Here is a 16794-nt window from a genome sequence, read left to right on the forward strand (position 1 = left end):
TTGACCCCGGCCTCATTTCTTCTGAATAAACAGATGGAGCCAGATTGAGACGGGGCCATTCCCTACAGACTACACTTCCAGCAGAGAGTTTAGGTCTGATTATCCTATGAGGCTTCATTCACAGCAATCACTGCCCACTGGACACAGACAAGTTTAACGTTTGGTTTTGATTTACATTTGGTTGAGTTGTAAACTAACGTCAAATAAATATAAAATTAACAAAAAAAATGGTCTATGTCATTGGATTTAGGTAAACATTTTTGGTGAAAAAGACACAATTCCCTTATGTTGGCTTTTTGCAAAACCAATCAGTTTTCCACAGTGATTGAACGTCATCACATAAACATTTTTCAGGTTGAAATGACGTGGAAACAACATTGATTCAACCACTTTTTGCCCAGTGGGTGTCAACTAAGTGGTTTTGCAACATACAGTAAATAAATATATTGATTAATATGTATGTGGCTCAGAAACACTTATGTTTTATACTCAATGTCTCTGTCATTTGCCTCTGATAAAGTGGCTCAAAAAACACGGGTGTTTCCAAAACATCAGTGGATCGGTCTCTGAGTGTCGTTGTGAACACTAAGCCCAGAGTGGTGCTTTAACTAAGTGGTGGATGGTCCTGGTGCTTAGCATCCATTAGAGGGAACATGTAGCCTGTCTGGTCTCATCACCCTGGTAGAACCTGTACTCTGTCAGGCCTCATCACCCTGGTAGAACCTGTAGTCTGTCAGGCCTCATCACCCTGATAAAACCTGTAGTCTGTCTGGTCTCATCACCCTGATAGAACCTGTAGTCTGTCTGGTCTCATCACACTGGTAGAACCTGTAGTCTGTCTGGTCTCATCACCCTGGTAGAATCTGTAGTCTGTCTGGTCTCATCACCCTGGTAGAACCTGTAGTCTGTCTGGTCTCATCACCCTGGTAGAATCTGTAGTCTGTCTGGTCTCATCACCCTGGTAGAACCTGTAGTCTGTCTGGTCTCATCACCCTGATAGAACCTGTAGTCTGTCTGGTCGCATCACCCCGATAGAACCTGTAGTCTGTCTGGTCTCATCACCCTGATAGAACAGTGAGGGAGCCAGCAGCACACCACTCTGATCTGGGGAGGACTGAGAAAGAGAACTGGGGACATCCACCATAGAGGAAGAGGAATTGAAAGGGGGGAGGGGGGGTGTGTGACTGGGTAGGCAACTAATAGTCTATTTCAATCTATCGTCCCTGCACTCTTGCAGTAATCTTACCACCCCTACACAACCATATACACCAAGCCTAAACCTAGAAGACCATGCACTAACTTTTTCCTCTAGCCTAGACAAACACCCATGGATTTAATCCTGCCTTCTCTCTCTCCATCTCTCCCCCTCTTTCACCAAAGTGACACTTGGGTGACAGGAGGAGAAATGACCTTGGTAGTGTGCGTCTGGACTGTGTCTGTCTGTCTGTCTGTCTTTCTGTTTGTTTGTTTGTTTGTTGGGGACAACAACAAGGCAGGCGTATGAAAGGAGCTGAAAGTGACAGGAAAAGGTCATGTCATTACTGGTGTCAACACCCTGGTCTAAACAGCCACTCCCTCTCTCTCTGATCTCAGAGCAGCTGACACTGTGATGTCACAAGCAACGTTGACTCCTCCTACTTTCTTTAAGCCAAAAACAACCCAGATGAGTTAACGTCTTTGACTTGCTACGTTATGAATGTCTATAGGTGCTACTCTATCTTCATACTAGTAGCTGTCAATGACCGAGGGGAGTCTTAAACCAAACTACAAACAGCAGCACTATCACAAAATGGCCGCCCCCTCCCCTGCTATCATTGTGCTAAAGATTGTGGAGTCATCTTGGCTGTTATCTACCAGGGAGCTGAACAGTAGCTGCCTGCCAATCATTCCTCTCCAGTGCCCTCCCCTGATGGGAAAGAAAAGAGCTACCTCCTCGACTGCCCACCACTGCAGTCAGGATAAGATAAACAGGAACCTTATCTTGTTGGTCAAAATACACCACATGTTAACTCATCAAAACAATTGCAAGAAACATTAAAGGCCAGTAGGAAGATCCAGGAACGTTTTACAAATCTCAAATAACTGCTGTGTCATCTGAGCAAAATCTGCCCATAATAAGCGTGCATCTATCTATCTATAGCCAGTAGCTAGTAGACACCCATTGTTGGAGTCACAGGCCCCAATAAACCAATGATATACCTTACTGTACCTGACAGTAGCCTATCAGGGTAAAACCATTAGCCTATAACACACAGAGATCACTAGAGGACCTGATGTCATAGATCCTCATAGTTACACAGTGTGCTGATTATGGCAGCCATTTTAGTGAAGGATAAATCCGTCTAATATGCCTAGAAAGTGATTATAATTTTTTTTAAACAATTTTGTACATTTAACCTATATTTAACTACGCCAATGATTATTTACAATGACAGCCAACCCCGGCCAAACCTGGATGATGCTGGGCCAATTGCAAGTAAAACTAAATGCATGCTCTTCAACCGATCGCTGCCTGCACCTGCCCGCCCGTCTAGCATCACTACACTGGACGGTTCTGACTTAGAATATGTGGACAACTACAAATACCTGGGTGTCGACTTAGACTGTAAACTCTCCTTCCAGACTCACATTAAACATCTCCAAACCAAAAATGAAATCTAGAATCGGCTTCCTATTTCACAACAAAGCATCCTTCACGTATGCTGCTAAACATACCCTTGTAAAACTGACCATCCTACTGATCCTTGACTTCGGCAATGTCATTTACAAAATAGCCTCCAATACCCTACTCAATAAATTGGATGCAGTCTATCACAGTGCCATCCGTTTTGTCACCAAAGCCCCATATACTACCCGCCACTGCGACCTGTATGATCTCATTGGGTGGCCCTCGCTTCATACTCATCACCAAACCCACTGGCTCCAGGTCATCTACAAGTCTCTGCTAGGTAAAGCCCTGACTTATCTCAGCTCACTGATCTCCATAGCAGCACCCACCCGTAGCACTCGCTCCAGCAGATATAGCTCTCTGGTCACCCCCAAAGCCAATTCTTCCTTTGGCCGCCTCTCCTTCCAGTTCTCTGCTGCCAATGACTGGAACGAACTGCAAAAATCTCTGAAGCTAGAGACTCTTACCTCCCTCACTAGCTTTAAGCACCAGCTGTCAGAGCAGCTCACAGATCACTGCACCTGAACATAGCCCATCTGTAAACAGCCCATCCAATCTACCTCATCCCCATACAGTATTTATTTATCTTGCTCCTTTGCACCCCAGTATCTCTACTTTCACATCCATCTTCTGCACATCCTACCATTCCAGTGTTTAATTGCTATAGTGTAATTACTTCGCCACCATGGCCTATTTATTGCCTTACCTCTCTTATCCTACCTCATTTGCACATGCAGTATATAGATTTTTTCTACTGTATTATTGACTTGATTATTGTTTGTTTACTCCATGTGTAACTCTGTGTTTTTGTATGTGTCAAACTGCTTTGCTTTATCTTGGCCAGGTCGCAGTTGCAAATGAGAACTTGTTCTCAACTAGCCTACCTGGTTAAATAAAGTTGAAATAAAATTAAAAATAAATAAAAATTGTGCACCGCCCTATGGGACTCCCAATCACAGCCAGATATGACACAGCCTGGATTTGAACCAGGGACTGGTTTAGATCGCTGCATCACTCGGGAACACAGTGGTCCCTGCTTGTTTAATTAAGGAGCATTGTTTAATGGGGCCGTGCTGGTTTCAAGGGGTTTAGCAGGCAATGGGGCAGAGAGAGGGTCCCCAGTTAATGATGTCCCTGCATGCAATAGGCAGCCTGACCCATTACCACACTGTTTAGCATGGTGCCTTCAGGGACAGGAACTCAGCCTCATTTACACCACTTTTCTCACAGAGGTCTATATCACAGTGGCTTTCACCATGCCCATGATACGCATACTATGCAAGTGCGTTTGTGTGTGTTTGTGAGTGTGTGTGCGCATGCGTCTTTGTGTCTATCTGTGTGTGTCCTCAGGGAGCTAAGTCTTCAGGTATCAGACAAGGTTAGTCATCATCAAGAGAGTTGCAACCCAACCGCTGTTAGGGTAACTGAGGCCCAACCGCTGTTAGGGTAACTGAGGCCCAACCGCTGTTAGGGTAACTGAGGCCCAACGGCTGTTAGGGTAACTGAGGCCCAACCGCTGATACGGTAACTGAGGCTCAACAGCTGTTAGGGTAACTGAGGCCCAACCGCTGTTACGGTAACTGAGGCTCAACCGCTGTTACGGTAACTGAGGCTCAGGCTGGAAATAGAGCACAGACTGAAAGGGAAACAGACTCACTGGGATGATGTCATTATGATGGGACCAATCAGAAAGCAGGGTTATAATGATGTCATTACGAAAGGCACAATCACAGAGCAGGGTTATAACAATGTCATTATGAAGGGACCAATCCGAGAGCAGGGATATGATGACGTCATTATGAATACACCACTTAGAGAGCAGGGTTATAACAATGTCATTATGAAGGAACCAATCAGAGAGCCGGCTAATGATGATGTCATTGTCTCACTGTGACACGTGGGTGATGGACCATAGACTGAAAGGGAAACAAACTGACTGTGACACGTGGGTGATAGACGACAGACTGAAAGGGAAACAAACTGACTGTGACACGTGGGTGATAGACGACAGACTGAAAGAGAAACAGACTGACTGTGACACGTGGGTGATAGACGACAGACTGAAAGGGAAACAAACTGACTGACACGTGGGTGATAGACGACAGACTGAAAGAGAAACAGACTGACTGTGACACGTGGGTGATAGACCACAGACTGAACGGGAAACAGACTGACTGTGACACGTGGGTGATCGACGACAGACTGAAAGAGAAACAGACTGACTGTGACACGTGGGTGATAGACGACAGACTGAAAGAGAAACAGACTGACTGTGACACGTGGGTGATAGACGACAGACTGAAAGAGAAACAGACTCACTGTGACACGTGGGTGATAAACGACAGACTGAAAGGGAAAAAGACTGACTGTGACACGTGGGTAATAGACAACAGACTGAAAGAGAAACAGACGACAGACTGAAAGAGAAACAGACTGACTGTGACACGTGGGTGATAGACGACAGACTGAAAGAGAAACAGACTGACTGTGACACGTGGGTGATAGATGACAGACTGAAAGAGAAACAGACTGACTGTGACACGTGGGTGATAGACGACAGACTGAAAGAGAAACAGACTCACTGTGACACGTGGGTGATAAACGACAGACTGAAAGGGAAAAAGACTGACTGTGACACGTGGGTGACTGGGGTCAGAACACACTGGTCCTCCTGGTCCAGATCGTCCCCAAAGCTGCTGTTCCTCTGGAGGGGACGAGGGTGCTGCACCTCCAACAAACCAGGGGTCTTTTTCACTGCCAACACATACAGTCCCACGCACGCACGCACGCACACACACACACACACACACACACAGTCCCACGCATGCACGCAGGCACACACACACACTCAGAATATGCATAGCCAAGTGAGAGAAGATTTCCCTATGATCTTATAATGTAATTTCCAAAAATCCATGCAACCCTTTCACATTTGTATATTTCTGTAGCGAAAACAAAACAGCTCAGTGCTTTGTTACCTGGGAGTGGAGAGCTGAACGTAAGGGAGGAAAGAGAGGTCCAGGACTGCTGGGTATCTGTGAGACCAAGAAGAGGAGGGGAAGGGAGGGATGGAGACAAACACACAAGAGGATCATGTAGCTAGCAACTTAGTAGATACATGATCCTCTGGGTGGGATGGGAAAGGCTGGGAGGCATGCTTTCTACGGGTCATGGAGAGGGGTGGGGGCTAGGCGGGATGGGATGGGATGGGAAGCATGGTTTCTGGGTGGGGACGGAGGATTGCGGCAGGTGGATGGGGACTAAGGGGGCAATGGGTTGGGGTTATCTTTGTATGCATTCAAATGTATTTCTATAAAGCCCTCTTTACATCAGCAGTTGTCAACGTGCTTCATAGATACCCAGCCTGAAACACCAACAAGCTACTAAGATAATCACGATGACAAGATAGAAGGGTGGCACAACTGAGACATTTTGAAGGGGGTTCCAGAACCACTACAACCTCAATGTGCTGGAACCAACACATTCAACTGAAGACTGATTTATCTGCAGTTGACTGACTAAAGGGTTATATACCTATACACACATGTACCGAAGGAGCAGGCAGTGAGAGACAGATATAACAGTAACCGAGACAGTGATTGGCCAAGAGGACAGCTGCAGTTATTGGTCAAGAGGACAATGACAGATGCAGTGATTGGTCAAGAGGACAGTAACAGATGCAGTGATTGGTCAAGAGGACAATGACAGATGCAGTGATTGGTCAAGAGGACAGTGACAGATGCAGTGATTGGTCAAGAGGACAGTAACAGATGCAGTGATTGGTCAAGAGGACAGTAACAGTGACAGTGATTGGTCAAGAGGACAGTAAAAGTGACTGGACAGGAGGAGTGGACACTAACAGGAGCTCACCACATCCTAGTGCTTCAGCTAAACAGAAGCCAGAAAAAGCAGATAGGGAAAAAGAGAGAGGGGGAGAAAGAGAAACAGAGAGGCAAAGAGAATAGAGAGTGTGTGGGAAATGTCTAATACATTCATAAAATTAATCATAATTCATTTGACAGAAATGGAATTGGCTCTGATAACCCCTGGCAGAGTGCCATTAAAATGGGGGTGAACTGCCCCTTTAGGTTACTCCAAGTCACTAAGATGCAGTGTAAATATATATAAGAGAGTACCCCTCTCCTACCTGTACACACAGTGCTGTAGACATCAGAGCTGAGCTCCCTCCCACTATTGAACACTGAGTCGTAGGAGATACTGGGAACAGTGGGAGAACCAGGCCCGTCGTCCTTCTCACTGCTCTTCAACTTCCTCCTCAGCTTCACCTGTTTACAGAGGGACAGACGTGAATGGATGGATGGATGGGTGGGTGGGTGGATGGGTGGGTGGGTATACGGACAGTGGGTGAATGGATGGGTGATTAGATGAATGGATGGGTGGATAGATGGATGAATGGGTGCATAGATTAATGGATGGGTGGATAGATGGATGAATGATGGATGGATGAATGAATGGAAGGGTGGGTGGATGATGGATGAATGATGGATGATGGATGGATGGATGGATGGGTGGGTGGGTGGATGATGGATGAATGATGGATGGATGGATGGATGGGTGGGTGGATGATGGATGAATGATGGATGGATGGATGGGTGGGTGGGTATATGGACAGTGGGTGAATGGATGGGTGGATAGATGAATGGATGGGTGGATAGATGGGTGGATAGATGGATGAATGATGGATGGATGAATGGAAGGAAGGGTGGGTGTGTGGGTGGGTGGGTCAATGGACGGACGGAGAGCGGATTGGCTGGATGGGTAAATGGATGGGTGAGTAAATGGGTGGGTGGATAAATGGATTGATGAATGAATGAATGAAATAGCATCGATCTGATAACCAGTGATTCTATATGGACAGCTGACCGTTTTCTTGGGCTTGGGACTGGATACAGAGGAGCTGAGCAGAGCAGGTCTCCTCCTCACAAACATCTTGAAGGTGGCCGAATCAGGGTTTTCCACAGCAAAGACCCTCCACGAAGTCTGGACAGAGAATGTGATCAGGAAGTAAACAGACATTAACATTGCAGGTGACTACTAGAATCTACACCACAGTTGACTCGAGATGAAGGTACTTTTAAGGAATAGTGAGGAATGCATCTACCTAACCAAGCTCCACAGCATCTCCAGACTAACAGGTTTTCTGAAATGCAACAGTTGTTGTGAAGTAAAAGAGCATGCTGGTATAACAGAGATAAGAACGGGCCGAAAAGCTCACTTCACGGCTAGCTTGAAATGTCGCCAATTGTGCCATCGAATTGGATCCTTTTCTATAGCTCAACTGGTTCGTACGTTGTCAAGGGGGGCGTTCAAGCGTGTTAGCGAGGCAGAGGGCCCCAGGTTTGAGCTGTGGAACAGACAGTTTACTCTGAGTTGTAGTCAGAGAGAAGGAAGCTAATGTTGCTTATCTAGCACACTGATGTCAGTTCCACTGGGTACTGTCTCTGTCAGACTCACCTGGATGAGAATGGCAGCTGCAGGGATCTGTCTGTTGAAGTGCTTCTGCCTCTGTTTCTGTTGAACCTTCAGTGCAAAGCCTGAACCCAAGATCCCCTGCAAACAAAAGCAGAGGATTACTACACTAGAAAAGTAGGGGGTGTTACCTAGTACCATAAAGGGTTCTTCAATTGTCCCCTAAGGAGAACCCTCTGAAAATAACTATTTTGGGTTCCAAGTAGAACCTCCAAAGGGTTCTACCTGGAACGAAGAAAAAAAGGTTATCCTATTGGGACAAACGAAAACCCCTTTTTTTTCTAAGAGCGGTGTACTTCCTGGTGTTACTGATGAACAAACAGTATCTTTCCACCGGATTACTCCTGCACTCACAGCTGGTAGGGCGAAGAAGGAGATGGCAAAGACTGAGAAACACGATGCAATGGTTTTACCGATCCACGTCTGAGGCACCTTGTCTCCATAGCCTATAGTTGTGACGGTCACCTGCAAAAGACAAAAGACTGCTAGGAGAGTCATCCCAGACACCTGCCCTGTTAAGTGAAGCCAGACACACACACACACACCAGTGGAGGCTGCTGAGAGGAGGACAGCTCATTATAAATGGCTGTGACGGAGCCAATGGAATGGCATCAAATATCTGGAAACCATGTGTTTGATACCATTCCACTGATTCCGCTCCAGTCATTACCACGAGCCTGTCCTCCCTGATTAAGGTGTCACCAACCTCCTGTGAAACATACACACACACACACACACACACACACACACACACACACACACACACACACACACACACACACACACACACACACACACACACACACACAGCAGCCTTACCACCCCCCACCACAAGGCGTCAGCGTAGCTCCCGAACTCATTGGCTCCATTGCTGTCCACAGCATCCTTCTCTGCCAGGTACACAAAGTAGGAGGAGAAGATGAGCCCCAGGAAACCAATGTACAGCGTGGTGATGAGCTCCTGGAAACACACACACAGTCCCGCACACACACATACACACAGACACACACGCACGTACACATGCACGCACACACATAAAGGCACACACACACACGCACGCACACACACACACGCGCACACACACAAAGGCACACACACATTCACAAAGGCATGAAAACACATACACAAAGGCATGAAAACACACACACAAAGGCATGAACACACACACACACACACACAAAGGCATGAACACACACACACACACAAGACAACTTATTAAACTTAGTTATCTAGAGAGGAATAAATGTATTCATAAAAAATAAAAGTTTGTCGCTCAGCATTAAATCAGGAGTGTGTGTTAGTGTTAGTCAACTGTGTTAATCTGTGCAGTGAACAACTCATAACGATAAGAACACATGGTATTTATATAGTGGTTTTCAAGGACACAAACTAACCTGCCTGTGGATGAAGACCACAGAGCCCAGCAGACGCCACGTCCCTCCCTGCCGGTCCACATGAAGCATACGCAGGATCTGCAGGAAGCGAATTCCTCTGGAACAAACAACACACGGTCTGTGATCGGGGCTCCAGACAAACATTTTCCCCTGATGGAACTGCACACAATAGAAAACAACTGGTAACGTGATTTAGTTATAGACAGACGACAGAGATGGTATTACAGATATTACCCATTAGTAATCGTCTGATAAAGTGATTTAGTTATAGACAGACGACTGAGATGGTATTACAGATATTACCCATTATTATTAATCTGATAAAGTGATTTAGTTATAGACAGATGACTGAGATGGTATAACAGATATTACCCATTATTAATCGTCTGATAAAGTGATTTAGTTATAGACAGACGACTGAGATGGTATTACAGATATTACCCATTATTAATCGTCTGATAAAGTGATTTAGTTATAGACAGATTACTGAGATGGTATTACAGATATTACCCATTATTAATCGTCTGATAAAGTGATTTAGTTATAGACAGACGACTGAGATGGTATTACAGATATTACCCATTAGTAATCATCTGATAGAGTGATTTAGTTATAGACAGACGACTGAGATGGTATTACAGATATTACCCATTATTATTAATCTGATAAAGTGATTTAGTTATAGACAGATGACTGAGATGGTATTACAGAAATAAGCTGTTTCATCTAACATGTCCACGGAGGAATGCATGATTCAACGAATCCAGTGATGTCATGCATTTTGGGACAAATAGTCTATAGTTGTTATAGCTGGTTTTTATTGCATTTTGGGACAAATAGTCTATAGTTGTTATAGCTGTTTTTTTTTTTTTTCTTTTTATTCAGAGATACATTTGCGTACATCTTTAATGTGCAATAATATCATAGGCTGATTTATTTGGGACTATTTCACCACCTGAGTAAGTGGAAACTCCAAAAATATTAGCTTGATCGCTGAACATAATACCCACTGATGGTGACCATGTAGGATTCTAACACTAAAGTCAATGTCCTAAAAAAACATTGCAGTTGTAGCCTACTACCCAATGAGGCTATGGCCGATGCAACGTCCGATTCGCATTGCTCCAGCTGCGTATCTCAAAGCCATATTAAATATCTTGGTTGTAAAATAGCTCACTGAGAGTTGAGAAATAACAACTAGACCTACAGAAAGCTGAGCACCTCCTCTCTTTAACAGTGACAACTGTAGTTGTGGAGCACCTCCTCTCTTTAACAGTGACAACCATAGTTGCTGAGAACCTCCTCTCTTTAACAGTGACAACTGTAGTTGTGGAGCACCTCCTCTCTTTAACAGTGACAACCGTAGTTGCTGAGAACCTCCTCTCTTTAACAGTGACAACTGTAGTTGTGGAGCACCTCCTCTCTTTAACAGTGACAACCGTAGTTGCTGAGAACCTCCTCTCTTTAACAGTGACAACTGTAGTTGCTGAGAACCTCCTCTCTTTAACAGTGACAACTGTAGTTGCTGAGCACCTCCTCTCTTTAACAGTGACAACCGTAGTTGCTGAGAACCTCCTCTCTTTAACAGTGACAACTGTAGTTGCTGAGCACCTCCTCTCTTCAACAGTGACAACTGTAGTTGCTGGGAACCTCCTCTCTTTAACAGTGACAACCGTAGTTGCTGAGAACCTCCTCTCTTTAACAGTGACAACCGTAGTTGCTGGGAACCTCCTCTCTTTAACAGTGACAACTGTAGTTGCTGGGAACCTCCTCTCTTCAACAGTGACAACTGTAGTTGCTGAGAACCTCCTCTCTTTAACAGTGACAACTGTAGTTGCTGAGCACCTCCTCTCTTCAACAGTGACAACCGTAGTTGCTGGGAACCTCCTCTCTTTAACACAGTGACAACCGTAGTTGCTGAGAACCTCCTCTCTTTAACAGTGACAACTGTAGTTGCTGGGAACCTCCTCTCTTTAACAGTGACAACCGTAGTTGCTGGGAACCTCCTCTCTTTAACAGTGACAACTGTAGTTGCTGAGAACCTCCTCTCTTTAACAGTGACAACTGTAGTTGCTGAGCACCTCCTCTCTTCAACAGTGACAACCGTAGTTGCTGGGAACCTCCTCTCTTTAACACAGTGACAACCGTAGTTGCTGAGAACCTCCTCTCTTTAACAGTGACAACTGTAGTTGCTGGGAACCTCCTCTCTTTAACAGTGACAACCGTAGTTGCTGGGAACCTCCTCTCTTTAACAGTGACAATCGTAGTTGCTGAGAACCTCCTCTCTTTAACAGTGACAACTGTAGTTGCTGGGAACCTCCTCTCTTTAACAGTGACAACCGTAGTTGCTGGGAACCTCCTCTCTTCAACAGTGACAACCGTAGTTGCTGAGAACCTCCTCTCTTTAACAGTGACAACTGTAGTTGCTGAGCACCTCCTCTCTTCAACAGTGACAACCGTAGTTGCTGAGAACCTCCTCTCTTTAACAGTGACAACCGTAGTTGCTGAGAACCTCCTCTCTTTAACAGTGACAACCGTAGTTGCTGAGAACCTCCTCTCTTTAACAGTGACAACCGTAGTTGCAGAGAACCTCCTCTCTTTAACACAGTGACAACCGTAGTTGCTGAGAACCTCCTCTCTTTAACAGTGACAACTGTAGTTGCTGAGAACCTCCTCTCTTTAACAGTGACAACCATAGTTGCTGAGAACCTCCTCTCTTTAACAGTGACAACCGTAGTTGCTGGGAACCTCCTCTCTTTAACAGTGACAACCATAGTTGCTGGGAACCTCCTCTCTTTAACAGTGACAACCGTAGTTGCTGGGAACCTCCTCTCTTTAACAGTGACAACCGTAGTTGCTGAGAACCTCCTCTCTTTAACAGTGACAACCGTAGTAGCTGGGAACCTCCTCTCTTTAACAGTGACAACCGTAGTTGCTGGGAACCTCCTCTCTTTAACAGTGACAACCGTAGTTGCTGAGAACCTCCTCTCTTTAACAGTGACAACCGTAGTTACTGAGAACCTCCTCTCTTTAACAGTGACAACCGTAGTTGCTTCCAAATATGTTTATTACCCACAATTTGGATTTTGAAATGTTACAGCCTATACAATCGGAAAGAAAATAAAAATCTCCTGGAATGCGGGGAGAGAGTGAGTAAGTGGCTCGCTCATTACAGCAGCAGGCCCCAGCTAAACAGGCACAGAGACCTTCATTACAGCAGCAGGCCCCAGCTAAACAGGCACAGAGACCTTCATTACAGCAGCAGGCCCCAGTGAAACAGGCACAGGGGCAGAGACCTTCATTACAGCAGCAGGCCCCAGCTAAGCAGACACAGAGACCTTCATTATAGCAGCAGGCCCCAGCTAAACAGAAACAGGGACAGAGACCTTCATTACAGCAGCAGGCCCCAGCTAAACAGGCACAGGGACAGAGACCTTCATTACAGCAGCAGGCCCCAGCTAAACAGACACAGGGACAAAGATCTTCACTACAGCAGCAGGCCCCAGCTAAACAGACACAGGGACAGAGATTTTCACTACAGCAGCAGGCCCCAGCGAAACAGGCACAGGGACAGAGACCTTCATTATAGCAGCAGGCCCCAGCTAAACAGGCACAGGGACAGAGACCTTCATTACAGCAGCAGGCCCCAGCTAAACAGGCACAGAGACCTTCATTATAGAAGCAGGCCCCAGCGAAACAGGCACAGGGACAGAGACCTTCACTACAGCAGCAGGCCCCAGCTAAACAGGCACAGGGACAGATACCTTCACTACAGCAGCAGGCCCCAGCTAAACAGGCACAGGGACAGAGACCTTCATTACAGCAGCAGGCCCCAGCTAAACAGGCACAGGGGCAGAGACCTTCATTACAGCAGCAGGCCCCAGGAACAGGCACAGGGACAGAGACCTTCATTACAGCAGCAGGCCCCAGCTAAACAGGCACAGGGACAGAGACCTTCATTACAGCAGCAGGCCCCAGCTAAACAGGCACAGGGACAGAGACCTTTATTACAGCAGCAGGCCCCAGCTAAACAGGCGCAGGGACAAAGACCTTCACTACAGCAGCAGGCCCCAGCTAAACAGGCACAGAGACAGAGACCTTCACTACAGCAGCAGGCCCCAGCGAAACAGGCACAGGGACAGAGACCTTCATTACAGCAGCAGGCCCCAGCGAAACAGGCACAGGGACAGAGACCTTCATTACAGCAGCAGGCCCCAGCTAAGCAGACACAGAGACCTTCATTATAGCAGCAGGCCCCAGCTAAACAGGCACAGGGACAGAGACCTTCATTACAGCAGCAGGCCCCAGCTAAACAGGCACAGGGACAGAGACCTTCAGTACATCAGCAGGCCCCAGCTAAACAGGCACAGGGACAGAGACCTTCATTACAGCAGCAGGCCCCAGCTAAGCAGACACAGAGACCTTCATTACAGCAGCAGGCCCCAGCTAAACAGGCACAGGGACAGAGACCTTCAGTACATCAGCAGGCCCCAGCTAAACAGGCACAGGGACAGAGACCTTCAGTACAGCAGCAGGCCCCAGCGAAACAGGCACAGGGACAGACCTTCACTACAGCAGCAGACCCCAGCTAAACAGGCACAGGGACAGATACCTTCATTACAGCAGCAGGCCCCAGCTAAACAGGCACAGGGACAGAGACCTTCAGTACATCAGCAGGCCCCAGCTAAACAGGCACAGGGACAGAGACCTTCAGTACAGCAGCAGGCCCCAGCGAAACAGGCACAGGGACAGAGACCTTCACTACAGCAGCAGGCCCCAGCTAAACAGGCACAGGGACAGAGACCTTCATTACAGCAGCAGGCCCCAGCTAAACAGGCACAGGGACAGAGACCTTCACTACAGCAGCAGGCCCCAGCTAAACAGGCACAGGGACAGAGACCTTCATTACAGCAGCAGGCCCCAGCTAAACAGGCACAGAGACAGAGACCTTCACTACAACAGCAGGCCCCAGCTAAACAGGCACAGAAACCTTCATTATAGCAGCAGGCCCCAGCTAAACAGGCACAGGGACAGAGACCTTCATTACAGCAGCAGGCCCCAGCTAAACAGGCACAGGGACAGAGACCTTCACTACAGCAGCAGGCCCCAGCGAAACAGGCACAGGGACAGAGACCTTCATTATAGCAGCAGGCCCCAGCTAAACAGGCACAGGGACAGAGACCTTCACTACAGCAGCAGGCCCCAGCGAAACAGGCACAGGGACAGAGACCTTCATTATAGCAGCAGGCCCCAGCTAAACAGGGACAGGGACAGAGACCTTCATTACAGCAGCAGGCCCCAGCTAAACAGACACAGGGACAGAGACCTTCACTACAGCAGCAGGCCCCAGCTAAACAGGGACAGGGACAGAGACCTTCATTACAGCAGCAGGCCCCAGCTAAACAGACACAGGGACAGAGACCTTCACTACAGCAGCAGGCCCCAGCTAAACAGGGACAGGGACCTTCATTACAGCAGCAGGCCCCAGCTAAACAGGCACAGAGACCTTCATTACAGCAGCAGGCCCCAGCTAAACAGGCACAGGGACAGAGACCTTCATTACAGCAGCAGGCCCCAGCTAAACAGGCACAGGGACAGAGACCTTCATTACAGCAGCAGGCCCCAGCTAAACAGGCACAGAGACAGAGACCTTCATTACAGCAGCAGGCCCCAGCTAAACAGGCACAGGGACAGAAACCTTCATTACAGCAGCAAGCCCCAGCTAAACAGGCACAGGGACAGAGACCTTCATTACAGGAATCATGAGGATAATAATGCACATGACTATTTGACCAAATCATGGTTACAGCCAAGTTTGGAGTGAGGTGACCATGTAGAATGTGCAGCTTGGCAATAGCCAAGTCAAAAGTGTAGCAAAATGCAACTAAATGGTCGCAGTCTGGAGCCCTGCATGATAGTGCTGTAAACATAGATGATTTAGGACATGAGAGTCGAGGGCCAGTGTCTTACCTGACAGCAGACGTGGCAAACACCTGTCCATTGGAGCCTACTACCAGTACGATGATGGAGGCCACCACTACAATCAAATCTGCAGAGAAGCACACAGTGGAGGGGAGACATGTTACAGGAGGGAGCCGTGTTACAGGAGGGAGACATGTTACAGGAGGGAGACATGTTACAGGAGGGGCCATGTTACAGGAGGGAGACATGTTACAGGAGGGGCCATGTTACAGGAGGGAGCCGTGTTACAGGAGGGGCCATGTTACAGGAGGGAGCCGTGTTACAGGAGGGAGCCGTGTTACAGGAGGGGCCATGTTACAGGAGGGCAACGTGTTACAGGAGGGAGCCGTGTTACAGGAGGGGTCATGTTACAGGAGGGGCCATGTTACAGGAGGGGCCATGTTACAGGAGGAGCAATGTTACAGGAGGGTGACATGTTACAGGAGGGAGACATGTTACAGGAGGGGCCATGTTACAGGAGGGAGACATGTTACAGGAGGGAGACATGTTACATGAGGGGAAATGTTACATGAGGGGCCATGTTACAGGAGGGTACAATTTGACAGGATGGAACCATGTTACAGGAGCGGCCATATTACAGGAGGAGCCATGTTACTAGAGGGGCCATGTTACAAGAGGGTACAATTTTACAAAATGGAACCATGCTACAGGAGGGGCCATGTTACAGGAGGGGCCATGTTACAGGAGGGGCCATGTTACATGAGGGGCCATGTTACAAAAGGGGCCATGTTACAAGAGGGTACAATTTGACAGGATGGAACCATGTTACAGGAGGGAGCCGTGTTATGGGAGGGAGCCGTGTTACAGGAGGAGACATGTTACAGGAGGGAGCCATGTTACAAGAGGGATCTCAGGGTTGTTGAATTGTCACTTTACTTAATTAGGATATCTATTTGCATACTGAATGCAAATAATTGCCATTATTGTAGATGTTTTTATCTTATTTTATCTGAAGACTAAGGATGCCAGTGTGGAGTTTGTTCCAGACACTTGCCGATGATGGAGATAGGCTTCCTGGCAAAGCGCAGCCGACCCCAAACGCCAACATATTTACTACGGCACCCTGCCGACCACAGCCGCACACCATACTCCACACCAAATAACACCACCAGCGCTATCTCCTGTTAAAGACAGAGAGTTGGGGGGGGGGGTGTAGAGAGACAACTTTTGTGAGTGTAATGTTCACTGTCAATTATTATTGTTCATTATCTATTTCACTTTTTTTTGGCAATGTAAACATATGTTTTCCATGCCAATACA

General features: G+C 47.2%; 1 protein-coding gene across 1 annotated transcript in view; it reads right to left on the reverse strand.

The window, feature by feature from the left end:
• Positions 1 to 16794, reverse strand: part of LOC110506218 (potassium voltage-gated channel subfamily KQT member 1) — a 62929-nt gene that overhangs the window by 14584 nt on the left and 31551 nt on the right. The window contains exons 3-13 of the mRNA XM_036963888.1: positions 16529 to 16655; positions 15523 to 15601; positions 9553 to 9649; positions 8978 to 9118; positions 8513 to 8623; positions 8144 to 8239; positions 7553 to 7669; positions 6816 to 6954; positions 6539 to 6556; positions 5647 to 5703; positions 5299 to 5422 (exon numbers count right to left, since the gene is read on the reverse strand). Of these exons, the coding sequence (XP_036819783.1) occupies positions 5299 to 5422; positions 5647 to 5703; positions 6539 to 6556; positions 6816 to 6954; positions 7553 to 7669; positions 8144 to 8239; positions 8513 to 8623; positions 8978 to 9118; positions 9553 to 9649; positions 15523 to 15601; positions 16529 to 16655 (1106 nt within the window). The remainder of the gene's footprint in view (positions 1 to 5298; positions 5423 to 5646; positions 5704 to 6538; positions 6557 to 6815; positions 6955 to 7552; positions 7670 to 8143; positions 8240 to 8512; positions 8624 to 8977; positions 9119 to 9552; positions 9650 to 15522; positions 15602 to 16528; positions 16656 to 16794) is intronic.

The sequence above is a fragment of the Oncorhynchus mykiss genome, chromosome 26 (genome assembly GCF_013265735.2).
Source record: "Oncorhynchus mykiss isolate Arlee chromosome 26, USDA_OmykA_1.1, whole genome shotgun sequence".
Taxonomy (NCBI): domain Eukaryota; kingdom Metazoa; phylum Chordata; class Actinopteri; order Salmoniformes; family Salmonidae; genus Oncorhynchus; species Oncorhynchus mykiss.